The sequence below is a fragment of the Onychomys torridus genome, chromosome 8 (genome assembly GCF_903995425.1).
Source record: "Onychomys torridus chromosome 8, mOncTor1.1, whole genome shotgun sequence".
Lineage (NCBI taxonomy): Eukaryota > Metazoa > Chordata > Mammalia > Rodentia > Cricetidae > Onychomys > Onychomys torridus.
Genome location: NC_050450.1, coordinates 106159882 through 106186826, shown reverse-complemented (window position 1 = coordinate 106186826; position 26945 = coordinate 106159882). Strand labels below are relative to the sequence as shown.

Genomic DNA, 26945 nt, shown 5'->3' with positions numbered 1-26945 from the left:
CTCCCGACAGGCTTTCAGGGTTAAAGACAAATTAATTCAGAGTCAAAGGTCAGGCAGCCTTTGCTGGGCTATGAGTGCTGTGCTGTCCACTCTAAAGGGACAAGAAACTGATCCCAAGTGGCAGCCTCAGGGTCTAGTTATGGACAGAATTAGAACTTTGTTACTGAATTGGTGTGAATGACAAGGCAGTGGCACACTGTTTCCAGGGGAGCTTAATGAAAAGACCTTGTAGCTCCCCACCCCCTGAGAGACTGGAAAAAGACCTCAGAGTCTCCCAGGTTGGGTTTATTCTGGGAGAGAATGATGTGTCTTTTATAATCTTCGAGCTGATTGGCATGTAACTCTGCCACGAAACAAAGAAATGGAGCAGCTGACCTTTGGAGGACATTTACAGCTAGGTCTGAAGTTACTGCATGTGCATCTATGAGATGATGGGGTCTTTCTGCAGGAGCTCCCCACTTGGGTGCTAGTAGCCTTAAAGCAGTGTACCTCTGTCTTCGGTTGACCCCAGTCTAGCTACAAGATCAGAGTGTCCCCATTCCCTGCTGATTTGTGCTGGCAGAGTCTTGGCAAAAGCTCCCATTCTGTCTCCTAGCTCCAAGAGGGAGGAACCACCCCAAATTAACCTGTTTTCTATAGGACCTTGCTGGCCCCAGGTCACAGCAGAACCCTAAAGGACAGGGTGGCCTGCTTGTGGCCCTCTAGTTATCCTGAGTACATGTTTTCAGCCTCAGAAGTTAGGTGTTGATACCCGTAGGTTCATTTGTGCTCAGCGTGGGAAGCACATACTTCAGAGAGGGAGCTAAGTGGAATCCATCCGTAGTAGAAAAATATTCACTTGGCATATGGGATTGTCCGAAGAGCAGCTGGGCCCTCAATACGGTAACAGAATCTGACAAGGAGGCATCTTGCAGGCAACTCTCCTTCAGGTTATGACCTTTCTGTGGACGGTGGGCATGGTGTGTTTTTAGATTCTCAAGGAACTTCCACACTGTCACTAGGGACACTATAAAATTCAAAAGTTGTTGGTAAACTGGGTGTGGTGACACACACCTTTACTCCCAGAACTAGGGAGGCAGTAGCGGGTGGATCTCTGAGTTCAAGTTTACATAGTGAGTTACAAGCCAGCCAAAGCGACATAGTGAGAGTCAGCCCTCTTTCTCTCTCCTCTCTCTCCTCTCCCTCCCTTGCTCTCTCCCTCCCTCCCTCTCTTTCCTCCTCTCTCTCCCTCCCTCCTCACTCTCTTCTCTCTTCCTCCTCCTTTCCCTCTCTCTCCCTCTCTCCTCTCCTCTCTCTCCACACACACACACAGTTGTTGGGTTTGTGAACATGTCTTTAGGACGCAGTGGACCATGTGCTGGTGGCCCAAGGGACAGAGAGGAGCTCCCTGGGAGGAAGAACCATGGCTCTGCTTGCCATGGTTGGGGTCTGTGGAGTGTGATGAAACCTCCACCTTCCCTTAGCCATGGCCATGGCATCCCGGGTTTCCAGAAAGTTCCCTCATAGGATAATAGCAGGAGGCCCAGCTTCTGTTGGCATCCCTGGGCAGTTGTGATTCTCAAGGTCCAAACACAGCCCGTCATCTTTGGCTCATCTTCAGTGCCCCTGACTTTCCACCCTCCTAGCTCTTGCCCATCCCTTGCTGGCTGGGCACACTGGGATTGTTTTTGCAGGCTCCTCTAGGGGAAGTGACATCATGTGGTGTCCTCAGCCAGAGGGATGGGGGTAGGGCTCTGCGGTTGTGTGTGCTTTGAATTAAGTCAATGCTTGTGCATTCCAGTAGCCAACATCTGGCAGAGAATTCATCAGCCAGTGTAGCACTCTTGATGGCAAACCCAGATGTTGGGTTAGCAAAAGGAAAAGAGGAAAAAGCAAATTTTGAGCCGCAGGGAGTGGGGGTGGGGGATAGTGGTTGGGGCACAAAGAAGTTAAACAGTCTCCTGCTGCTGTGCCCAGCTCCTTGGATAGGTAGTGGGACAGGGCAGGATGTGGCTAGCCCTGACCTGGTTTCTGCCCCCAGCCTAGCATCTAAGTGTCCAGTCAACAGGCACTCATGCCTTGCTTCTAGTTCATCCCAAATTCTTTGGTCTCTGCATTTCCCTGTCCTTCAGATGGCCTGGGACTTGGAGAGGTTGTCCTTTCTGTGATGTGGAGTCCTTTCCTCTACAGCCTTGGTGGTCACCCTGGAAGTCACAGTGATGACCACTGCCGTGCATGTGGGTTATGCTTCTGGAGAAGTCTTTATTTCCTCTCCTTTCCTGTCTTCCACCCCGGATTTCCTGTCCATCTGTCTGCCCGCTGCCTAGATCAGACGTCCCTCTAAGGCCGGGACTGTGAAAGTTACTGGTAAGACCTCCCCGTCCCCTTCTCTACCCACTGATCTTACCAGCTGACAGCTACAGCTGAGACAGGTGTCTGCCGAAGCCAACAGCGACAGCTGACGGCCACATCTCGCAGCAGGAACACCACGTGAGAGGAACCATCAGGCTTCTGCTCTAAGGGATCCTTAGGTAGTCTTGGTCCCTGCAGCTAGCCAGAAGCAGCCTGGAGTCAATGTCTATGGAGATTCTACCTGCCTCTCCCCCACTCCCTACAAACATCCCTGACCTTCCCCCAGTTAACTTTCTAGCCTGAAAACCACTCTCTCTTCTGAAATTTTCAAAAATGGGCCACAGCCCTAAGGCAAAGTGAGCACAGGGCCAGGGCCAGCTTTCCAGATTCCTGTTGTGTAGGAGCGAAGAAATCTTCCTTGTTCAATCTTCCACCATGTGTCCTTTGTACTTGGTGCCCACACCCAGGGCCTCACTAGCCCTCCCCATCACCATCACTAACCCTAACTATCCCCATCTGTGTTAGATGTGCAATCAAGTGGTAAGCACAGTGGTTATCGCTCATCTCTGCAGCACCTTTCATGCACATTTTCACACCTGATTGCTCTTGGCCTTTTAGCTTCGATCATGTCAGGGATTCGGGTGTATGGGAACTTGGGGACTTCCATTAAGACAGTAGTATTGGGTCCTCGGTGCCATGGGAGAGAATGAGACCTTTTGGCTGTTTGGAAGTATTAGGCTTATTTTCTGATTGCCAGGTGGGTGGTGCATTTTTGTTGTTGTTTGTTTTGTGTTGAGACATGGTCTCAAGTAGCCCAGGCTATAGCCTCAAACTGTAATAGTTCAAGGGAATGCTGAGATTCCAAACACGTGCCGTGTCCAGTTGTATGTGTTGGGACTTGAGCTGAGGGCTTGGAGGTTGCTATATAAGCCCTCCACTGACTGAGCTACAGCCCCAGCCCTTAGCGAACACACTTGAGCGTTAAGCATTGTGCAGTGCAGTGGGCCACTACTGAGAAGCAAGTTCTCTAGGCTGGTAGAGGGAAGTAGACCGCTCCTTTAGGATCCCTGCACCGTCTTGTTTCTGAGCTGACGATAGGACTATACAAAGAACAAACTCATGGCAGTGTTTACCTAGCATGCTTACACATTTGCATAAGCATTTTGATGATGGTTGTATAGATTCCACTGGGGTGTTGGGAGGAGGGAGGTGAAGACCAGCTGCGCCTGCGCCATCATCCCCAGGCTGTCAGTCAGTCTAGTTCCATCTGGTAGTTGTTTACTGAGCCCCAGCTGTTCCACAGCATGGCCTCTACTTGTCAGGGCCTCTCAGCAGACAGGTGCACAGACATTTACAGCAGAGTGTGTGAGAGATGAGCAATACACCCATCGCTGCAGGAAGAAGACAGAAAGGGGGCTGGTTTTCAAGGCAGGCAGGGACCTGGAGGTGACATTTTAGGTAGAAGAGCTTTCGAGGTAGGACATATCTGAATATCCTGGCATGTGGGGGACAGGGAGCAGAATGCATTAGGAAAGAGCAAGGGACAAGTGGGGTTGCAGAAGGTGTGTAGCCCTGGCTGTCCTGGAACTTGTTCTGTAGACCATGCTGGCCTCAAACTCAGAGCTCCTCCTGCTTCTGCCTCTGCAATGCTTGGATTAAAGGCGTGCATCACCGCTCCTAGCTTGAATTTTAAGTGAAGGCATTTTGCAAGAAATGTTTATGGGGAAGGCACAGAACCAAGAGAGAACCCTGTGTTCTGGGGTGGCCTGCCAGGTAGCTTTACCAGGTTGTAGCTGTTTGAAGTGAGGCCTACTTCGGGCTGGGAAACAGGAACCTGTGGCCAGGCCAGTGGTGACTCAGCTGCACAGAAGGACCAATGTAAATGGGCCTCAGAGCTGGGTGGGGCCTGGGCTGTGGTGTGAGACTCGGGTGGGGAGGGATCCAGAGTGCATTGCTGGGGTCTGAGGAGCAGATGGCACTCCCACGTGCCTGGACCTCCCTGCCTCTGTGGGAAACAGTCCTGGGCAGAAGTTTCCAAGACTCAAGCTGACCGCTGGAGACTCTGAGCTGGCACTGTCTGCCCCCTTGTCTCCATCTAGCTCATGTGCACAGTGACAGAACCCTTGCCCAGAATGACCCTACACCACTGCCTTTTGAAGGTCAAATCTTTTAAAGCCATTAAAACAGACCCTGGCCCAGCTAATAACCTCCAAGTAAAGAAAAGGAGAGCCTTGCCTGTGGCGAGATCTGCTGAGCCTCGGAGGTAGGGACCGGGGGCTTAATCCTAATAGACAACCCATGTTAGGCACAGCCAGGCTCCAGAACATTCTGCAACTTTCCTGGTGTATCTCTTCCCATTGCTTCTCTTGATTGTTGTCTTGAATGCACACTAGCATTACTGACCAGATCCATTACTGATCTTGCATAATATGCTTTCCAACTCCATGTCTGTCACACTTCTCATAGAATGCATATTACTATAAAGAATGTCCCACAAAGCCATATGTGGTGGCGTGCTCTTGTAATCCCAGTACTGGGAAGGAAGACACAGGATGAACCTGGAGGCTTGCTGGCAAGCCAGCCAGTGAGCTTCAGGCCAGTGAGAGACCCTGTCTCAAAAACCAAGGTGGAGAGTCAGTGACATGACTCAGTGTGCAGAAGTGCTTGCCCCAAAGCCCACATGGTGGAGAGAATTGATTCCCACAAGTGGTCCTCTGGCTTTGACATGTTGGCTACATCGTGCAGCATGCAAACCCTGCCCACCCCTAATAAATGAAAATGGAAAAAAATAAAAAACCAGAAATGGTACATGAAGCTGTCTGTCCCTTGACTTTCACATGTGTGACCCATAGGACATTGCACATGGAAACCTCTTTCTTCTGTATTACTAGGGAGGGAACTTGGGCCCTCTTGCAAGCTAGGCAGGTGCTCTGCTCTGAGTTGTACGTTAGTGCCCCCAAGAGACCCCAAATCTCAATAAACCGGGCTCCTTTGAGGTGGATGACTGCTCCTCTGCTCTAGCCCCCAAAGTCTGTTTGAGGATGAGGTGCTGGAATGTCAGGGCCTTCTCACGGGCTCTCCAGCAGCCCTGCCTGAGGGGCAGGATGGCATGCCAGGCCATTTGTTTAACTCTTTCCCTAGCCGCCGCCGCTAAGTAGGAAGAACCGGGCCCATGGCCACAGCCTGCTGTACAGAGCCGCTGGGGTCCTAGTCAACAAAGGATTCATTTGGGGGACTTGGTTGTTTTGTTTGACACAGGGTCTCACTTTGCAGCCCTGGCTGACCTGGAATTCACTACTTAAACCACGCTGGCCTTGAACTCACAGAGATCTACTAGCCTCTGCCCCAAGTGCTAGAATTAAAGGTGTGTGCCATCACACCAGCTTTTTGGTTTTTGATTTTTGTCTTTTGAGTTAGGTTTGTGGCTGTTTGTTTATTCATTCATTCATTCATTCATTCATTCATTCATTTATTTATAGGCAAGATTTCTCTGTAGCCCTGACTGTCCTGGAACTCACTCTGTAGACCAGGCTGGTTTCGAACTCAGAAACCCATCTAAGTGCTAGGATTAGAGGTGTGTGCCACCACACACACACACACACACACACACACACACACACACACTCATACACACCCTACCTGGGAAAAACAGGGTTTTATTAGCCCAGGCTGCCCTTGAAGTTCTGACCCTCCTGACTCCATCTCCTAAGGGCTGGGGTTAAAGGTGTGCCCACTTTTATATGGTGCCAGGTGCTAGACACTGAACACAAGCCTTTGTGCCTACTAGCCAAGCACGCCAGCAATGGAGACGCATCCCAGCCACAGCAAAGAGCCCTTGCTGACCCCCCAGGATGACAAGCCACAGAGCCTCCTCTCCTTGCTTGTGCTTCAGCAGACTCTTCTGACCCCTCAGGTCACAGCAGGTGGGCAGTAGGCCCACCTCCCCCTCCCACAGGGAGGACACCTTTCTCCCCTGGGCAGAGCCTGAATCCTGGTCCTCAGGGACTCTCCTCAGATCTGTGTCTCTGTGTTTTGCAGTGATCAGGGCCAAAGCAGTGAGCGAGAAGGAGGTGGATTCTGGGAATGACATCTACGGCAACCCCATCAAGAGGATTCAATATGAGATCAAGCAGATAAAGGTAACCCCTGACTTGGGGGGGGGAAGCTGGGGTGGGGCCTGGGAACGCCTCCTAGCCACCGTAAGGCAAAAAGCTGAGTTGTCAAGCCACAAAGAAGCTCAGTTCTTCTTAGGCCACAAGAACATGAAAAGCTGGCAGAAATTTTAGGTTTCCAACTGTCTGAGTCACTGTCCTATGCTGTGAAGAGACACCAGGACCAAGGCAACTCTTGTAAAAGAAAGCATTTAATCGGGGGCTGGCTCTCAGTTTCTGGGGATGTCATGATCATCACGGTGGAAAGCAGACAGGCATTGTGCTGGAGCAGTAGCTGGGAGCTTCATATCCTGACCCAAAGGCAGCAGGTGGAGAGAGAAAGACACTTTTGAAACCTCGAAGCCCACCCCCAGTGACAAACCTCTTTCTCCGAGGCCACACCTCCTGATCTTTCCCAGACAGTTCCATCGTGGGGGGGGGGCAAGCATTTACGTATTTGGGTCTTTGGGTCTATGAGACCGTTTTCATTCAAACCACAATGTCACCCTAATTCCACACACAGGCTACCTTGATTTTACCTGGTGACAAACTGGTGAGTAGCGTGGCCTAAGAGGGTGAGTCTGGCAGGCAGGTGTGCTCATGGCCAGCTTCCTGACTGTGAGGGGCCACTGACTGAGAAGGCAGCTGATGGGTGGACAGGGCTGTGGTCGGAGGGACTGTGGATGGCCGCACGGGTGGCTGTGGTGGTGCCGGCTAGTGTAATCAGAGAACTTCCCATGTCAGGGACAAACGGGAAGAAACCAATGTTGAGAGAGAGAGAGAGAGAGAGAGAGAGAGAGAGAGAGGTTAAGGAGAGGCTGGGGATGTGGCTCAGTTGGTAACATACTTGTCTGGCATGCATGAAGTTCAGAGTTTGGTCCCCAGCATTGCAAAACTAAGTAGGGTGCTCCATGCCTGCTCTGATGGTTGACATCGACTAACTCGGTGTTCAGAGACAGACAGCTGGCTACTCCAGTGCCAGGGACAGCTTTGTCACACAGTAGTGGCTTAGCCATCCTTATTTACCTCTTCCAAAGGACCCAGGTTCAATTCCCAGCACCCATATGGCAGCTCACAACTGTCTCTAACTCCAGTTCCAGGGGACCCAGCACCCATGGCAAAACACCAATGCACATAAAATTTAAAAAGAAGAAGAAGAAGAAGGAGGAGGAGGAGGAGGAGGAGGAGGAGGAGGAGGAGGAGGCCAGGCGTTGGTGGTGCATGCCTTTAATCCCAGCACTTGGGAGGCAGAGGCAGGTGGATCTCTATGAGTTCCAGGACAGGCTCCAAAGCTACACAGAGAAACCCTGTCTCAAAAAAAAAACAAAACAGGGGCTGGGCTGGAGAGATGGCTCAGAGGTTAAGAGCACTGGCTTGTAGCATGAATCTTAAAAGTCTTATTAATAAAATCAAACCCGAGGCCAGTTATTGGGGTGAATGCTGGAAGATCAGAGAAGCAGAACAAGCCACAGTTTCCTCACCTCGTCAGTTCCTCAGCTGGTCTTGTTTCCTCAGACTGGAAGCTTCTGAGTCCTCATCCAAATGAATCTCAGCTGAACTGTGCTGCTCCAAAGCCTGAATGCTTAACCAGCCAAAATGCTTAACTAGCCAAATGCTTCTAGTTTCTGGTCTTCACGCCTTATATATCTTTCTACTTTCTGCCGTCACTCCCTGGGATTAAAGGCTGGATTTCTGGGATTAAAGGCGTGTGTCACCGTGCTTGGCTGTTTCTAATGTGGCCTTGAACTCAGAGATCCAGAGGTATATCTGTCTCTGGGATGCTAGGATTAAAGGCATGTGCTACCACTGCCTATCCTCATGTTTAATATTGTGGCCGTCCTGTTCTCTGACCCCAGATAAGTTTATTTCGGGGAACACACAGTATTTCGGGAAACACAATACCACCACACTGGCTGTTCTTCCAGAGGTCCTAAGTTCAATTCCCAGCACCCACATGGTGGCTCACAACCATCTGTAATGAGATCTGGTGCCCTCTTCTGGCCTGCAGGCACACATGCAAACAGAACACTGTATACATAATAAATAAATAAATCTTTAAACAACAACAAAAGACAATTAATGTTACCAACAGACCAGAGGAGTGCGCACTTGCTCATCACATGTGTCATCTCAAGGGAACAACTAACCTCTCAATACCAAAGTCTCTATGAGGCAGAGAAGCAGGTGGGCTTTCATAACTTCCTTGTGGCTTCACGCCAAGGAAGTGACTCTGACCCCTTGGTGTCATTTGAGATGCAAAAGGAGACTGTTGCCCTTGCAACTTTCCTCCCTACAGGATTAGAGCCAAGCTCCCCAAAGCTGCTTTGTCCTGGAGAGGGACTGGAGCCTGAGGGCTCAGTGGGTAAGAGCGCTTGCTGTTGTCTGGATTTTGGGTCCCAGCACCCTGTCAGGCAGCTCACAACTGCCTACATCTCCAGCTTGAGGGGATCTGGCTTCCGAGGGCACCAGCACGCACGTGGCAGCAGACACTCAGACACAGACATACCAGCCTCTTCTGGAGAGTTAGGAAGGGTGTGAGCAAAAGGGGAACTCTGTCCTCTGTGGGACAGCAGGTGCACTCCTGAAGAGCGGAAGTGAGTCAGACCCTGAGAGATCAGCCCCCCACCCCCACCCCGACCCTGTGCTTATGTTCTGGTTCTAGGGAACGCCCCTCTCCCCTCTGTTGTCTTCAGGTAGCCAGAACTTCACCAAAATCCCTGGACATAAACGGCGTGTTGTAGTACAAGCCTATAAACCCAACATCCGGCTGAGGCAAGGGAATGGAGAGTTGAATTCAGGCCTGGCTACAAAGTGAGACTTTTGTCTCAGAAAAAGACAATTCTAGAAGTAGGGCTGGGGTGTAAATTATTGGGCTTGAGGCCCCAAGTTTAATCCAGGAGAGGGGGATGGTGGTAGGTAAAAAGTAAAGATCAAAAGAAAAGGGGAAAAATCCTTTTTTGTTGTTTGTTTTTGTGGTTTTGGTTTTGGGGTTTTTTTTTGGGGGGGGGTTGGTTTTTTTAAGGCAGGGTTCTCTGTGTAGCCTTGGCTGTCTTAGAACTTAACAGAGTTCTGATTACCTCTGCCCCCTGAGTGCTGGGATTAAAGACCCCCACCCACACACTTTGTTTTGTTTATAAAGCAAGCAAATTAACGCTGTTCCTCAGGACAAAGATGTGACCCTCTGTGGCAAGTGAGACTCTCTAGAATTTTCCGGAGGTTCTGAAATGACCTCATCCTCAGAAATGTCCTTGGACAGTCTCCTGCAGATGACAAGGCTGTGCTCACTTGCTGAGAGCTGCCTGAGCAGATATGTGACTCTGAACGTCTTCGCAAAAACAGCGGTAGCTTGTGAATCCCTGTGACATGCCTGTTTACCCTCTGTGCACTTCTGTGTGCAGTCATGTACCTCTGTTCCCGTCACGTTCTGGTTGGGAGGCCCATCTCGGCTTACCCCTGCCCTGCTGTGTTTTGCAGATGTTCAAAGGACCTGACAAAGACATCGAGTTTATCTACACGGCCCCCTCCTCAGCAGTGTGCGGGGTCTCGCTGGACGTTGGAGGGAAGAAGGAATATCTAATTGCAGGTGAGTAGGAGCTCGGCCTTACTGGATGGTGGTACCCTTCAGAGAATTCCTCTGCATGCCTGTGTCCTGGTCCCTAAGGGACAGCCTTCCTACACTGCCCTCTAGGGGCGAATCAGCCAGTCTGCATTGGCACTGGGACTGCTGATAGCCCCGGTCCAGGAGACTCTGGTGAAGGGGCCTTTGTCTTGCCAGCACCTACTTCCAGAGGCACCTCCCAGGTCCTTGCCTATACAGAAGCTGTCTGCATTAGCAGCCTCTCCAGTGGGCTACAGTCCTGGGAAGTCCAGTAGCAGCCCCTTCCCTGGGCACAGGCTGGGAGGTAGGGGGTTTCCCATTTCTTTCTAAAGAGATTGCACAAACTCTCTACCTTCATGTTGTAAAGGTATTCCCATGATCCCCCAGTGCAGGTGAAGGTTTGCCTCAGGCATGGTGATTAACATGGGGTCCACTTGCAACACCTGTGGTTCTGTTTCTTCTGAGCTGATTGATGTCATATTGGCTTAAAACCAGCCAGAGTGGGGACATTTCTGGCATAGAAGTCATCAGCCACTGCAGAGAGGGCTTTTCCTCTGAGGAGAGCCAGTAGATAGAGGTTCCTTTGCAGCACTCCTGCTGGCTCTACATAGTTTCCTTTTTAAAAAAAGTTTATTTTTATGTGTATGTTTCGCTATCCACTGGGATTCCTTGTAACCTGTGACACTCCAGATGCCCAGGCTGTATCTAGTGCAAGTCAAGGAGCGTCTAGGGCTGCAGTCTGTCCTCTGGTGAGTCCCTGTGTAATCAGGGCTAACAGCCAGTTTCTAACCAGAACCTTCCCCGACAAAGGCCAGACGTTGCCAATAGCTGATTAATGCACACTGGGAGGGATGCACCTCGGTAGGCAGGCACTGCCATATCCCATGAACACGGGCTCTATTTTTTGCCTCCTGGGGCCAAAGCTGTCAGTCAGACTTGCTTACCATTTGGAAATTCCAAGCATGGGCACGGCTTTCTGTTCCATGAGATGGAAACCAGCCCATCAGACCAATAAGGGGCTCTGGACAGGCAACTTACAAATAGGTAAGCCATGCCTTGCTAACAGGAGCCCTGACACACAGTGACTGCTACAATTAGGCTCAAACTCCTGCCCCATGCTTGGTGCCCTGACAGTATGAGGAAGCTTGTGGACGCTTGAGCAGAGGGGAGGGTGCAGTCCTACAGGGCAGCAGTGTGATGAACATTGCTGGAGCTGCTCCGTTTTTATACCTGCAGGCACATTAGGGCATTCTCTCCAGCTCTGCCCCTCTTCTTCATGAGCCAGGCTCCGGGTGCACGCAAAGCCTGGGGAGTCAGTCCACACAGGAGGCCAACTTACTTCAGTGATGTGGATGTCAGTTTCTAGTATGCAGAATCCCTGTCTTCCACGTTGGCTGTCAGGTCCCCACACACCATCTGTTTTGTACTGTCCCTGCTACTGCTATGTGTGTCCCCACCCTCCACGCCTCTGTCTCAGTAAGGAGAAACTCACACAAAGAGTAAAGCACAGTTCCCCAGGCCTGCTGAGACCCGACTCCACTACAGCTGCAGATGTAATGCAGACTGCAACTGCCCAAAGCCTGTCATCTTAAACTACATCACACTTACTGCCCAGACACATGGCACATTTTAGTCCCCTGACCGCCCCAGAGCATGACATCAATAAAAGACATCTTTAAACATTCTGCATGCTATTTTAAAAGCTGCACTCGTGTCGTTGGGCATGAGCCTTTAATCCTAGCACTTGGGAGGCAGAGGCACACAGTGAGACCTTGTCTTGAGAAACAAACTGGCCACTGAGCCCGACAACCTGAGTTTGGTCCCCAGGACCCTCATGGAAGAAGAAGAAAAAGGATGCTAAGTTGTCCTCTGACCTCCACACACACACACCATACCTGTGCTCACTCACTCATACACACACAAAATAATGAATGTAACAAAACCTACAGAAAATACATGCAGTAGAATTGTCTTTATAGCCCCACTTGAGCATGGTACATATAGTGGATTCGCCTCTGTCCCCCACCTGAGCATGGGCTTCAGTGGCACTAAATGGATTCACAATAGCATGTAACTATTGCTGTCTATCGGGAATGGTGTCATCTTCCCACTCTACATCTCTGTCTGCGGGGCAAGAGCATCTCACTCCTTGTCTTTCCTTGCCATGCGTCCCAGCCCCCACCTTCTACGTTTAGTTTCTGTGAACTTGCCTATCTAGCGAGCTTACGTTCTAGCAAGGCAGATCCCCTCTTGTGGCAGCTTATTTTACTGAGCATGATGTCAGGTTCTGTCTATGCTACAGCAGGTGTAAGACTCACCTCCTTTGTGTGTGTGTACACACAGGCACATACCTACACATGTACACATACATACATACACACATACCACATATACAAACACATATGAGCATGTATACATGCTTCTGACAGACACACACCACACGCACACACACACACACACACACACACCACGCACACACACGCACCACAACCATCCTTAGAATAACTGTGATGCCGGTATACCACTTCAGACAGCCAGAGATGTTTTTCTGTGCCTCTTTTGGTCTCTCCATGAGGATCATTCTTTGGCACAACTCAGTGCCTGCCTGTCAATCACCTGCTCTACCACACACCTCATTCTTCTCTTGGGAGAGGGACCCAGCGTGAGGCACACTCTCCAAAAAACCTCTCATCTTTCCCTTTTTGGCTTGGTCAGGTGACTCCAGATTGAATGATCTTTAACTGCTCAAGGCACAGAACCTGTTTCCCATTCTTCAGAGTCAGGACCAGCCCTTTAACGGGAACTACCCAGAAATCACATGTTCCAGCCAAGTGCCCTGCCAGCTGGCTGCAGACACCTCTCCTCCCAGGCCGATGATTCAGCTTCACATGTGGGCTTGTACAGGTTTTCCCTGTCATTTTCTTTTAAATTTCTCTCTCTGAAAGGAGAAGTAAACGTATAACCCCAGCTGCACATTTCACTCCGTCCCCGTTCTCCTGTGCCCAAGACTCATGCTTTGCCTTTTCCCAAGTTAAAATGTTGCAGCAGATGATTATGCCATGTGAGCCCGACCAAGTGTGATGATGCTAAAGGGGCTTCTTATTTTTTTTTAATTAGTGTTTTAATTATACAAATAATAGCAGACCTTCAAGATGGCTCAGCCAGTAAGGGAACTTGCCAAAGAAGCTTGATAACATTTGTTCAACCCCCAAACCCATGTAAAAGTAAAAGGAAAGAAAAGACAATATGAAGTTGTCCCCTGACTCCCACATGCATGCTGTGATGTGTAGGAGTGCTCTTGCACACATAAACATCATACATGCAATAAATATTTAAGTAAGAATCATTGTGACATTGTCAAACATGTATTTAGTGTACTTTGGTATTGGGCTAGAGAGATGGCTCAGTGATTGCTCTGCAACCATGAGGACCTGAGTTCAGATCCCAGCAGTCATGTGAAAAGCCAGGCATGGTCTCACACATGGAGGGGTGTGGCAGCTGCAGATAAGGGAATGGGGAGCTCCTTCTCCTTCATTGTTACACTCCTAAGTTTTCTACATGGAGCATTGTTTTAATTTCATTTCTGTTTCTGTGATAAAACACCCTGACAAAAAGCCAGTTAGAGGAGAAAGGGTTCACTGGAACTCATAGTTCAAGGTTATAGTCTCTCAGTATGGGGAAGTCAAATAACCTCAAATAACCAAAAAAAAAAAAAAAAAAAATGAGGGTGTATTTTTGTTTTATTTTATATGAGGAAGAAATTATATGCCAGGGGTTATAGTGCCCACAGAAGCTAGAAGAGGGTGTCATATCCCCAGAAGCTGGAGTTACAGGCAGTTGTAATCTGCCTGATGTAGGTGCTTAGAATTGAACTCTGGTCCTCTGGAAGATAAGTAAACACTCTTAACACCGTGGTATGTTGGAGCTGACCCTCACATCCAGAGCTACACCCAGATGCAGGAGGAGTCATGCCCACCACACTGAGCCTGGTGACTCTCCCCACAGGAAAGGCAGAAGGAGATGGCAAGATGCACATTACCCTCTGTGACTTCATTGTGCCCTGGGACACACTGAGCACCACCCAGAAGAAGAGCCTGAACCACAGGTACCAGATGGGCTGCGAGTGCAAGGTGAGTAAGATCCGTGTCCCCTCCCCTCCCTGGCTCTGCCATCACAAGGTCTCCAGGTGGACAGCAGGGGACAGGTCCTTAGCTTCCCAGGCCCTCAGGACAGTGAGTCCTGATTTTGGAATGAACTCTGGGAAGATAAGAGAGTGAGGCTGTCTATCTAGAGACAGAGCTTTTGGTCTCAGGTCCCGAGAGAACCTTGTGTTGTATCCTTGGCAAGGAATATTTGGGAGATAAGGAGGTATAGGGATGGGGCAAAGCACATAAATCAATCCACATGATGGACAGCTCCTAAGAAAAGCTCCAAGGAAAGGAGATTTTGTGGGGAGAGCATGGTCCTGGAAATATTTTCCTACCCATGTATAGGTAGGTGTAAGCCTTGTGTGTCCAAGAGCCGAGGTACTGCTCCCAACATTTTAGACTACTGGGCAGGGGTCTCTGTGAATCTGCCCAGAGGTGGCACTAAGCAGAGTTGTAGATGCACACATGCTTAGATGTGGTGGAGAAGGGTGAGATCTATTCCCAGATTTGGGGACTGTGTCACCTCCTGATGCTTTTTCCCACATCCATACTGGGTACCCAGCATCCCTTCATGCTATCAAGAGTGAGTCTGGGGCTGAGAGTTGCCAGCAGAGTCCTGTCCTATGGGCCTGTGCCAGCTGACACTTTTTCTTGGTGCCTCCTCCCCTTCTGGCTTGTGCTTCCCATCACTTGGTTATCAAAGGTGTCATTCCATGCCCAGGTATTCAGCCAAATAGAGGCCAAGCATGGCTCCTCTGTGCCTAGCAAACTCTAGTTTGGCATGCTTATATCCACACTTGGGAGAGTGAAACAGGAAGATTGCTGAGTTTGAAATCAACCTGTGCTGCTGTAGAGTCAGTTCCTTGCCAGCATGGGCTATAGAGTGAGATTCTGTCTCAGAAAACAAGACAAACCAGGCTGGAAAGTAGCTCAGCTGATAGAGTGCTTGCTAGCACACATGAAGCCCCCGGTTTCATCTCTAGCACCATGGGAAACCATGTGTGGAAGCACATTTCTGTTATCTCAGCGTTCAGGAGGTAGAAGCAGGCAATCACAACTTCAAGGTTGTCCTTTGCTACACAGAAAACCCAAGCTCTCTTTCTTCACCTCTGTGTGGCCAGAGGTGGGCACTCTTGTAGCTCCATAATCTTTTGTCAAAAAGCTAGTGACCCATTGGCCCAAGCAGGTGCTTTAGAACAAGCATGGGAATTCTTATTTGGCTCCGCTCTCTACAGTATAAGCCCCTTGTGGTAGCTGTGGCTACAGAAGAGCCTAAACTGAAATCATCCCTTTAAAAAGGTAGACCAGATGGCCCAAAGCAGAGGTGCACCTGTTGCACCAGGGTTACATAAGTAGGTGGGTGCAGAGGCCAGTGTATGCACAGGCTTCCTCCAGGCCTACCCTCAGCTACAGTGTGGGGACCCAGGACTCAGCAGGACTACTGTCCTTGAACATCTTCAATAGGTTGTGTTCTGGAGGTACATCAAGGGCCCTTGGCCCCGACTAAATCTGCCTGCATGTGTCCCCCAGATCACACGCTGCCCCATGATCCCATGCTACATCTCTTCCCCGGACGAGTGTCTCTGGATGGACTGGGTCACGGAGAAGAGCATCAACGGGCACCAGGCCAAGTTCTTCGCCTGCATCAAGAGAAGTGATGGCTCTTGTGCGTGGTACCGCGGGGCGGCACCCCCCAAGCAGGAGTTTCTTGACATTGAGGACCCGTAAACAGGCTGACAGAGCCTCTGCGGCCAATTGAAAAGCCTCTGAGGGTTTAGACTGGTCCAGCTCTGACATCCCTTCCTGGAAACAGCATGAATAAAACATCAATCATCCAAGTGGGTTCACGCTAGTGTGATTCTGCACACCTCCCCCATTTTCCCTAAACATGGTTGTGGGTCTGGAGGGGCAGGCGGGCCAGGGTTGCTGTCACACCCCTTCCATCTGCCAGGCTGAACACTATGTGTCTCAGCCTTTGATCCTTGGGTACGGGCCGGAGTAGAAAACAGACTTTTTACCAGGCCTCTTGGGCACTGTCACATACAGCAGACAGGCAATATTTAAGGGCTTCCTAGCCCTGTTGGGGCAGAGCCTGGGAATGTGCATTTTGCAGAAACTCTTGAAGGTTGTTGTAAGACTGTGTAGCCGGCCTACCAGGTCCTTTTCATCCTGAGAGGGACATGTCCCTCATTTTCTGCAGTGGCCACCCCTCTGGCCCAAGGTAGTAGTCTCTGGCCCTTGCAAGTACCCCCATCTCCTCTGCACCTGGTATGGACTCTGAGCACCAGGGTCTTGCTCAAGTCCAAGAGTAGCCCTCCAACCAGTGGGTTCATTTGTCTAGGAGTCCTGGTCAACCCCATGAATCCACAGACTTCAGTGACACCCCCTTGGGCTCATGGAATGGGAGCCCTCCTTGAGCTGTGTTTCTGGCTCCAACCAAGTCATTTCTGTCCTACCCTTCCCCATCTCCACCCATCCCCTAGTGGGGATCCATGAGGTCTCATGCTGGGGGGTGAGACTCTGTGGTGAGGATGCTTGGCTGTCCTCACAGTCACTCCTAAGTCTCTGGAGCTATTCTTAACCCCCTCCCAAGTGGCTTCAGGTGTCTGGGTTGAGCAGCATAGCTCTGCTTTCTGTAGCATCATGCCCTGCGCTGTTGGGATGCTGGTAGCATCCCTTTTTTTTTTTTTTTTTTTTTTGCACAAACTGAAGATGTAAGAGGCCAGTCCTGTAAGGCCCCAACAGAAAAATTCTAGGGAAATCTCCCTGCTAGATTGTCTATCAACACTACGTGTGGATTTCTGTGTTACTAACCAAGCCCATGAATCCACACAGCGGGAGTCTGAGAGGCAGGCAGCTCATCTTACCAAGCTGCCAGGATGCTGTGGCATGTTTTTAGAGCCCTCTAATTCTCCTAAAGGTGAATTCGCAGATAATGTATGAGGCTGAGAGGCATGTGTACTAGGCTCTGCTTCTGTCTCTTAATGTCACAGAGGCTGCCCACTTAAGGCCCTTATAGGGAACTGGGGCATCTATTTGCTCCCTAAAAAAATTGATATTCTGATGTCAATAGGATAGGGGTTAAGATAGGCAGAACTTGGTCACCAACAATACAGATGGTTGTTCTTCCTCCTATCCAAGTCTTAAAAATAAGCTGTCCCGAGAACACACATGTATATTATCCAAACATGCACACACACAAAAACAGACCCTGAAGTTTGGCAGCCTGTGGCTGGTTCTTTTGTAAAATGCTTCCATAGACTTCTATCTTCCAACCCTGTCCTAACCATCAGAAACCCCAAAGCAACTGCTAAGATCCTCCCCTACCCATGCCCCCACACCAGGATCTGGCCAGCTCAGAACTTGATTACTTCCCCTTTAAGACAGACTGAGAGGATGCCCAGGAATCAGACTGCCCCATCCGAGGGCATTTTCATGTTGTGCAGTGATGTTCTTCCTAGGATGCTGTCATGGACCAGCCCACAAGACCCTGCCATCTATCCCGCCCAGCCTGTTTGCTTCCTGTGCAGTGATAGCATATGTAACAATGCCCATTTCTGCTGACTTCTTGACATGTTCTGGTTTGTTTCTGGTGTTTGCTGTGAGCATTCTGTGCTGTGTTTATGCCCTTGATAGCATTAGACTTTGCACTTTTTCAAAACAAAAACAAAAATATTTTGGAATCGAGGAAGCATTTGACCCAGAGTGGAAAGCATGGCATGGTAGTTGACCTGGGACTGAGGAACCCTTTTGATCTTTGAGTTCTTTGAATATCTGTTTTTCAAGCCTCCTATGTTTTGTACCTGGTTCAAATCATTATGAAGGAAGGAATCTCTGAGTAGATTGGTTCTAAAAGATGGCCTTTATAATTTCTACTTACGTTGGTTTTTCTAGCCCTACTGGGCAGACGAGAGGAAAACAGACAGCAAACTATTGGGACAAAGTGCCAGATGGCAGCTGAGCAGCGGCCACTCAAATGCCTTCGCAGCAGATCAATTGTAGTCTATAGTTGAAGGAATATCTCCACTTGGCATTGTGTAACTTCTGTTGTGTTCTAAGCACTGGGCTTCCCTCCCTCTGCCTCTGTCATGCCAGCAACTCGAATATTTCAGATGACGTTTACATGGTAGTTATTTCCAAATCTCTGCTTGATGCATATTAAGACATATCTGTGAGCTTGCCACATAATTTAAAGCTTTGTTGATTTTGTTTCCGTTTGAACTCTTGGTTGTTGGGGGGAAGCACCATGTTCATGCTGGAATATGAAGTCTGAGAGGAACCCCCCGCCCCCCACGCTGGCAACACCTGAGAGTTGTTGAAAGTCAACAAGCCAACTGCGCGTGTCTCTGATGCTTTGTATCAGTTTTGATTTTGATTTTTTTTTTTGAGTGATTGCTCTGTCAATGGACAATAAACCATATTATCAAAGAGAAGGTTGACTCCCTGTGTGGCTGTTTCTGCTGTTTTTTAGTGAGGGATGCGGGCCAAGTCTCTACCAGCTGGAGGGAAAGGGAGTCACAGGGGGAAATGGAGGACCAAAGAAGGCATCTGATGCCTTGGAACTGGAGTTAGAGGCAGCGGTGAGCCATGTGAGTTCTGGGAACTAAACCTGGGTCCTCTGCAAGAGCAGTCAGTGCTCTTCACTGCCAGGCTGTATCTTCAGCCCCTGTATATCTGTTCTTTAATATCCAAGAAGAACATTCCTGCCTGGTAAAAAAATGTCCAGCGTGGCTGAAGAAACGGCTCAGCAGGTAAAGGCATTTGCTGCCAAGCCTGGGGATCCAAGTCAGGTCCCTGGAACCCACAGAGTGGAAGCAAAACCTACTCCTGCAAGTTGTCCTCTGAACTCCACATGTGCACACTTGAGCATACATACAGACAAGTAAATAAACATGACTTCAAGTTTTAAAATGTGAAGCAGCCAGGCATGGTGGCATGCATATAGAATTCTGGCTCTTGAGGCTGAGGCAGGAGAATCATGAATTTGAGGGTAAGTTGGACTACATAGTTAGACTATCTTAAAAAAAAAAAAAAAGTGGTAAACCCAAGTCTGAGAGTGAAGAAAGACGGAGTGTGGTTGTGGATACAGGAGTACTTCTACAGGCATTGCCTAGAAATAAAACTGACGGGCAAAATTCTGTGTGTAGGTCAATCACTGTGTCTCATTTTGCCCCTTTTAAGGGAAGCCAGGCACAGTGTTCCAAAAGTGCTGTCCCAGGGGAGTGTGTTGTGGGACTTTTCTGGGCCAGTGTAATGTTTATTCACTCTAGATAGAAAACAGTGACAAACCAGAGAAACAGTGTCCCCAAATTCACCATGATAGAGGCTGGGGGTGTGGCTTGCCTTGCCCAGCATGGATGAAGCCTTGGATCGCATCTCCAGCACTGAATGCCCTGCCTGTGGTGGTACATGACTATAATCCTGGTATTCAGGAGGTAGAGGCATGGAGATCAGGATTCACAGCCATCCTCAGCTACACAGTGAGCTCCAGGCTAGCCTGGGCTACACAAGACTGTCTCAAAACAGCAACAACAAAAGCCCAGCACTCTCCCTTGATGAACCAAAGAGCTTTGGTGTTATTTAGCGGGGCATGGGTGGCTTAAAGGCAGCTGCATCAGCAGAAAGGGTGCCCCACCACGCTGATGCCACACCACTAGAAACTCTGCTCAGCCTGAAGGCACCACCACCCTGATTCTCCTTTCCTGGCTGTTGCTTACTTCTTACATAACGCGGAGGCAGAGGGAGGGGTCTTGTGAATCTTGTGACTGAGGCTTCTGAGCCTTCTTCAGCTCTAGGAGGGAACATGTCAGTTCAGAGGAAGTAGCTGTACAGAGTCAGTGGGATATTCCTAATGCCCCAGCAATGAGTTCTTAAATATAGCCCCACCCTTGCAAAACTCTGGCAGGCAATAAAGCTTCCAGGAAATGCTGTGTCCAGTCTTTACAGTCTCCCCTCTGTCCAGCAAGTATTTCCTACTTTCTAAATTCAGTCATCTTGAAGTTATATTAAGAAAGTAAACCCACTGGGCAGTGGTGGCCCATGCTTTAATTCCAGTGCTCAGGAGGCAGAAGCAGGTGGATTTCTAAGTTCGAGGCCAGCCTCATCTGTATAGTGAGTTCCAGGTGAGCCAAGACTATACAGTGAGATACTGTCTCAAAAACAGAAAACAAATAAAACAAACCCAGAGTCAGAGAGTGGCTCAGCGGTTGAAGGGGCTTGCTGTGTAACCATAAAGACATGAGTTCAACTCCCAGCTCTCATTAACAAACTGGATGGAGTCTTGTGTGGACCTGTGACTCCAGTACTGTTCAGGGAAGGGACAGGATGCTCTCTGTGGCTTGCCAACTGCCAGGCTAGTCAAAAACACAAGCTCCAGATTCAGGAGGAGACCCTGCCTCAAAGAAACATGAGGTGGCTAAAGATGGTTCAGTGGTTAAGTGCACTGGCTGCTATTCCAGAGGACCTGGATTCAATTTCTAGCACCCACATGGTGGCTCATGGCCATCTGTAATTCTAGTTCCAGGGGGTTGGACACCTTCTTCTCGTCTCCATGGACACCTGCATACACACAGCACACACTTACACACACACACACACACACAAAAATAAATAAATAAATAAATAAATAAATAAATAAATAAATAAAAAAAATAAAATATTTTTTAAAGAAAGAAGGGAGAGATGGATAGAGGAGACCTGATGCTCTTCTTTAGCCTTTACATGTGTACAGGTGTGAGCGCCTACACACACATGTGCACACACACTACACTCACATACTAGACATCCAAATCAGTTTGAAAATCATGAATCATGAGTCATCTTGTGTGGGAGCCCATTACTGACTCAGTTTCCCACTTTGAATATGAAGTCTATTCTGAGTCAATAAAGTTCGAGCTTGCTTGTTTCAGGGCAGTGAGAAAGTCCTGATTAGCCCACAGGAAGGAACACACTATCTAGCTAAATGCAGGCGGCTGACGCCAGCTGGAGGTACATGGAGATAGAAAATGAAACTGCCTGCTCCTTGATTCAAGGATGGAATAGATAGTGGGTGAATGCCTGTGCTGTGCATTGTTCTAACTCTGTCCTTCAAGAGTGTACATAAGCTGGCTGTGAAGTAAACTCAGGAGTGTCCAGCATTGACTGGCAGTCCTCTCAACTCCGTTCTGTCTCCATCATCTCTACAATCCGCACGCTTCCAGCCAGCTACCTGGTTGACCTGTCGGCTGGCTCCGACAATCTTGCATACACATTTTTTGTTGTTGTTGTTGTTTGTTTTGTTTTGGTAGGAAGGGGAATCTAAGACAGGGTTTCTCTGTGTAACAACCTTGGCTGTCCTGGAACTCGTTTGTAGACCAGGCTATCCTCAAACTCATAGAGATCTGCCTGCCTCTGCCTCCCAGGTGCTGTAATTAAAGGTGTGCACCACCACTGCGCAGCTTTGCATACATATTGTAAAGGACTCAGGAGAACCTCAAGCAAGCTTAGGGACACACCTGCTTTACCTGCTCTGTGTCCAGATGGCCTTCTCCTAGAGTTCTGGAAAGTGCTCACCATTCCTGTCCTGGACCTGGGCCTCTATTGGGCCCTCCCTCTGGGACCTTCTTTCTGTTCTCAGTCCTGGTCCTTGCTCGTCTCATTCCTGGTTCAGGTTCTCATGGTGTGTGTCACACTGGAAGAAGGTCAGGCTGAGATGTGGATGTCACCTGTAGGTCTCATTATGAACACAGAATCATTCCATGTTACTGGAATGCAGTTTGGTCCTGTGGGGAGGATGTAGGAGTGACCAATCATGGAATGTGGAAAACAAGAAATGTTCTGCATAGTGCCAGGGGTGGGGTCATTGGGAAGGGGTGTGGCTTAGTGCTGTGGGTGGGGTCATTGGGAAGGGGTGTGACCTCTGGACAGTGGGAAGGCTGTGTGTCAGAGTCCTGGGACCTTCTGAGGAAGAGAAGAGGCTCCTGAGCTCAGGGTTGGGTCCTCTCAGCAAGCTTTCCATAGCACCAGTATGTCCTACTGAGGATAAATATTGGGGTGCAGGGAAAGGTATATAAGGGCAAAAGAGCACAGGGCTTGGCACAGGACTGTAACCCTAGCTACCTGGGAGGCTGAGACAGGAGGATAGAAAATTCAAAACCAGCCTGTGCAACTTAGCAAGACCCTGTCTCAAAGAGTAAAATAAAAAGGTGGCAGCTACTTGGGAGGTGAGCATCAGTGATGGGAAGAGCTGTTGAGTGTGTGAGGGCCAAAATGTGAAGGTGTGAGTGGGCATGAGTGTGGAAAATAGAAGCTCACATGAGGTGTGTGCTCAGAGCAGGAAGAAACAAGTGCATGGAACACGTGGCTGTGAATACTGTGTGGATGTGTGTGGTACGTATTACGGAAGTGTGACAGGGAGTGTGCACGTGTAGGTCTGCACAGCAGCAATCCTGGACCAACATACTCATGGAGAGAGTGGATCCTGCCCAGCTTCATTCCGGGGAAAGATCCTGCCAGCCTGGGTACAAGCTGGCCAGGGCCCCAGGGCAGTTCCAAGGGACAGATATAAGGACCTAGGATCCCAGCAGTTTCCTGTTTTAAAAAATGGCCACTTGGAGTCTCATTAAGCCCTGGAGTGGACTGATGTATCCCAAAGAGAAAGGGAGCCCCAAATGACTGAAGCTAGGGTTCCTAACCATACTGTGGGAAGAGCATTAAATAAATATACATTGTTAGCACAAAACAAAACGGAAAACTGTGAATAACTTTGTCCTGGCTATGTAGAAGAGTCCCACAGCAGTCACTGAGTTTGCTGAGGTCCTGGGGGGCCCTGTCCTGGCCTCTGCCTGCCTTGCTGAGAAATATTATCATTTAGGAAAGTCAGTTTCCTGCATTTTTTTTTTTCAGTGTTGTTGTTACAGGTATGGCGATTATCTGAATGAGGTATTCACTTCAGGTACCAACAAGTGGCAGTACCATACATGTTTTCCCCAAGTGGCTAGGTCCAGCAGGATGGGCTTTTACTTGCCTTAGTCAGGCTTCTGGAAGAATACCAATAGACAACAGCCACCCTGATTCCCTGGTCCTGTCTGCATGGGTAGGGAGGATGGCGTGTACACTATTGTCCCTAAGGACTGTGCAAACAAAGTGAGGACTCTGTCAGAGGCCAGTGGCCAAGGCTGTCAGCACATGTCACACCCTCTGAGCTGCAAGCACCATCTGAATGGGCGTGGGCTTGAGTGGCACTCAGATGGAGCAGAAGCTCAAGAGAGGCGAGTTCCACCCTCAGCATAGAGCAGCCTGTGCCTGGGTCACTTTGTTCATGAATGACAACCTCAGGGCATTGGAAGGTCAAATAATGCCTCTGCTTACTGGAAAAGTCCATTGCCATGGCAACTCAGGGGCAACGTGCCCCCTTAGCTTGCTGGGGCTGCGGGGGGGGGGGGGCGCTACAACTAAGCTGGCAGAGTTAATGCAATTTGGAATCGCTGTCTAATATGCGGAGGCACCAGCAGTGTTCATGATGGGGGAGAGGGGCATCTCAGTTACTTTTCTACTGCCATGAAGACACATCACAATCACGGCAACTTATAAAAGAACTTAATTTGGGAACTCGTGGATCCAGAGGGTTAGAGTCCATTACCATGTACGGCAGCAGTCAAGCAAGTGTAGTGTTGGAGCCATAGCTGAGAGCTTGCATCTGATCCACAAGCAGGAAGCACAGAGAGAGCTCACTGGGAATGGCATGGGTGAGCATTCACCTGTGATGGCCAGAGGTTGACACCAGGGTGTCTTCCTCAGTTGCTTCTCTACCTTGTATTTGAGACCAGGGCTGTCTCTGAACCTGGAGTTTGCATTTCAGTTAGACTGGCTGACATCAGAGAGCCCCTCGCATATGCCTGCTCCCCAACTGCCACAGTGCTGGGGTAAAGATGTGCACCACCACATCTAGCTTTTCTGAGGGTGCTTGGAGAGCTGCAATCAGGTTCTCGTGCTTACCCAGCAGGCACTCTGCCCACTGAACCATTGCCCCAATTCTGGTCTTGACATTTGGAGACATCTTCCAACAACCATGGGCCCTGAAGTTGGGGAGGAACAGAATCTGTTTTGCTCTGACCTCCAAGGCAGGGAGCCGACCAAGTAACTTTTGAGCAACATTACAGTTCTAGCAACACATTTTTTTCCCAAAGTAAAATCGAATTCCATTAATTTAGAGTAGAGCTTTAAAACAAAGTTGTCCTGTTGGACAAGGTGGCTCACACCTTTAATCCTAGCACGAAGAGGCAGGCAGATCTTTGTGAGTTCAAGGTCAGTGTGGTCTGTAGATTGAGAAAAACAAGAAAGCTTTCCTTCCTTTTCAGCATCTCTCTGGGTTTCTCTTTTAGGATTCTGAGATCATTCAGTTGTCTCATCTAAAGGCTCTTGCTTTGCATTTTGTCTCTCCCAAAACATCTGTCCACAGTGAGTCTGCAACACACTAGTTCCAGAGATACAGTGGTTTCTGGCTCTTGGGAGTCACTGTAGGCACAGAGAAGTCCACAGAATATTCCAAAAGAATGACAGGGAAGGAGAGAATCCAGGGAGACTTAGAAGTGGCCAGTGCCTAAGCCAAGGGTTGAGAGGCAGGTGCAAAAGAAATTCCTGGCCAAAGACTAGCTTGAACCTGAAGCAGAGACATCTAATTGGGGCAGAGATAGGGAATTTGGATTTGTCTGTGAAGAATCTAGAATTGGAAGTGTCTTGAGGCTGATGTCAACTTGAAAGGCGGGAGGCAGCTGAGCAGCTTACTCAGCTTCTCAGTCAGCACCAGGGTTCAGGAGCAGTTTCAGTCAGGGGAGCTATGCATACATTCAAGAGGAAGCTATGAATGTTATTATTATTTTAGATCAGGGTGTGTAGACCAGGCTAACCGGGGATTAGCTAATGTAGTTGAGGATGACCCTGAACTCCTGATCCTCCTGTCTCTGCCTCTTGAGTGTTGGGATTAAGGTATCTGCTACCACCACACCCAGCTTAAAAATGTGATTCTGTTTGGCACTTGAGCAAAGTTTTGGCTATTCCACTAATATTGATGAAGATTGTGAGGGATTTTTCTTTTGTTTTTGGGGATTATTTTGGTTTTGTTTTGTTTTGTTTTGGGGTTTTTTGTTTGTTTGTTTGTTTTATTTTTCAAGATAAGATTTCTCTGTGTAACAGCCTTGGCTGTCCTGGAACTCTCTCTGTAGACTAGGCTGGCCTTGAACTCAGAGATCTGCCCGCCTCTGCCTTCCAGAGTGTTGGGATTAAAGGTGTGCACCATCACCACCCAGTGGGACTTTTCTTTTGTAAAAGGTATTCATGTGTGTGGGTGTTTTGCCTGTATGTATGCCTGTGGGCCAGTGTGCAAAGCATGATGCCTGAAGAGGCCAGAAGAGGGCGTTGGATGCTCTGGAACTGGAATTACAGTTGTTAGCTGCCATGTGGTGGTGCTAGGTCTTCTGCAAGACCCATCTGTCTAGTCCCAGGCAAGAGCTCCTTCTTAAGCAACTGAATAGGAGGAATGTGTTTTAAGAAATATTTGAATGGTAAAATTAACAAACTTGATAGGTTAGTTTTGAGACAGGATCTTCTATATCCTGAGGCTAGTCACTAAATTTTGCCAAAAGAAGGTGAAATGGTCCTTCAGGGTCCTGCTTCACAGAGGAGACTGCCAGATACCTGTAGAGGAGACTACAAGACACAGGGAGAAGAGACTAAAAAACTCTAGACCTATAGACTGAAGATGCATGTCCCAACATTACAGAGGATCTTTGGGTGACTGTCCAGGCAGCCAACTTCCTCTGTCATTCTAGATTTTTGGAAGTTGCTTACAATGTTCTTCCTGTTTACTTAGGTAAAATTATATCCTTCTGGAATCTTTGATGTAGTTGAAGACTAGTTATAATTATACTTTTCCTTGGTTTTGATAAAAGATAAATTAGATATAAAACCTTAGACTCAGGCTGGAGAGATGGCTCAGAGGTTAAGAGCACTATTCTTCCAGAGGTCCTGAGTTCAATTCCCAGCAACCGCATGGTGGCTCACAACCATCTGTAATGACCAGCTGGCACCCTCTTCTGTATACTAAATAAATAAATCTTTAAAAAAACAACAACAACAACCTTAGACTCACAAATATAGGACAGATAGAATATTTTCTCTAATTTTGCCAAATACAAATAGACTAGATATTGTAACTGTAATTCTTGCTTAATAACTGTTCTATTATATGTAATTTTACTATGTTAAAGTTAAAACCTTCCTTCCCCCCCCCCCCCCCCCCCCGAAGCTGAGGACTGAACCCAGGGCCTTGCGCTTGCTAGGCAAGCGCTCTACCACTGAGCTAAATCACCAGCCTCCAAACCTTCCTTTTTGATTAGATACAAAAGGAGAGGTGCTGTGGGATATCTTTTTGCATGCTATGAATATGTGTTGCTCCCATTGGCTAATAAATAAAGCTGTTTTGGCCTATGGCAAGACAGCTTACAGGCAGGTGAGAAATCTAAGCAGAGATATGGAGAGAAGAAATGAGATTAGAGAAATGCCTAGCCACCGCTCAAGGAGCAGCAAGATGCCAGCAGACTGGTAATGCCACAGTCATGTGGCAAAACATAGATTAATAGAGATAGGTTAATTTAAGATGAAAGAGCTAGCTAGCAAGAAGCCTGAGCCATAGGCCATCCACTTTGTAAATAAAATAAAGCCTCTGAATGATTATTTTAT

General features: G+C 48.7%; 1 protein-coding gene across 1 annotated transcript in view; it reads left to right on the top strand.

The window, feature by feature from the left end:
* Positions 1-18661, top strand: part of Timp2 (TIMP metallopeptidase inhibitor 2) — a 46987-nt gene extending 28326 nt beyond the window's left edge. The window contains exons 2-5 of the mRNA XM_036197065.1: positions 6370-6470; positions 9957-10065; positions 14086-14210; positions 15759-18661. Coding sequence (XP_036052958.1) covers positions 6370-6470; positions 9957-10065; positions 14086-14210; positions 15759-15956 — 533 coding nt within the window. The 3' untranslated portion in view covers positions 15957-18661. The remainder of the gene's footprint in view (positions 1-6369; positions 6471-9956; positions 10066-14085; positions 14211-15758) is intronic.
* The last annotated feature ends 8284 nt before the right edge of the window (positions 18662-26945 follow it).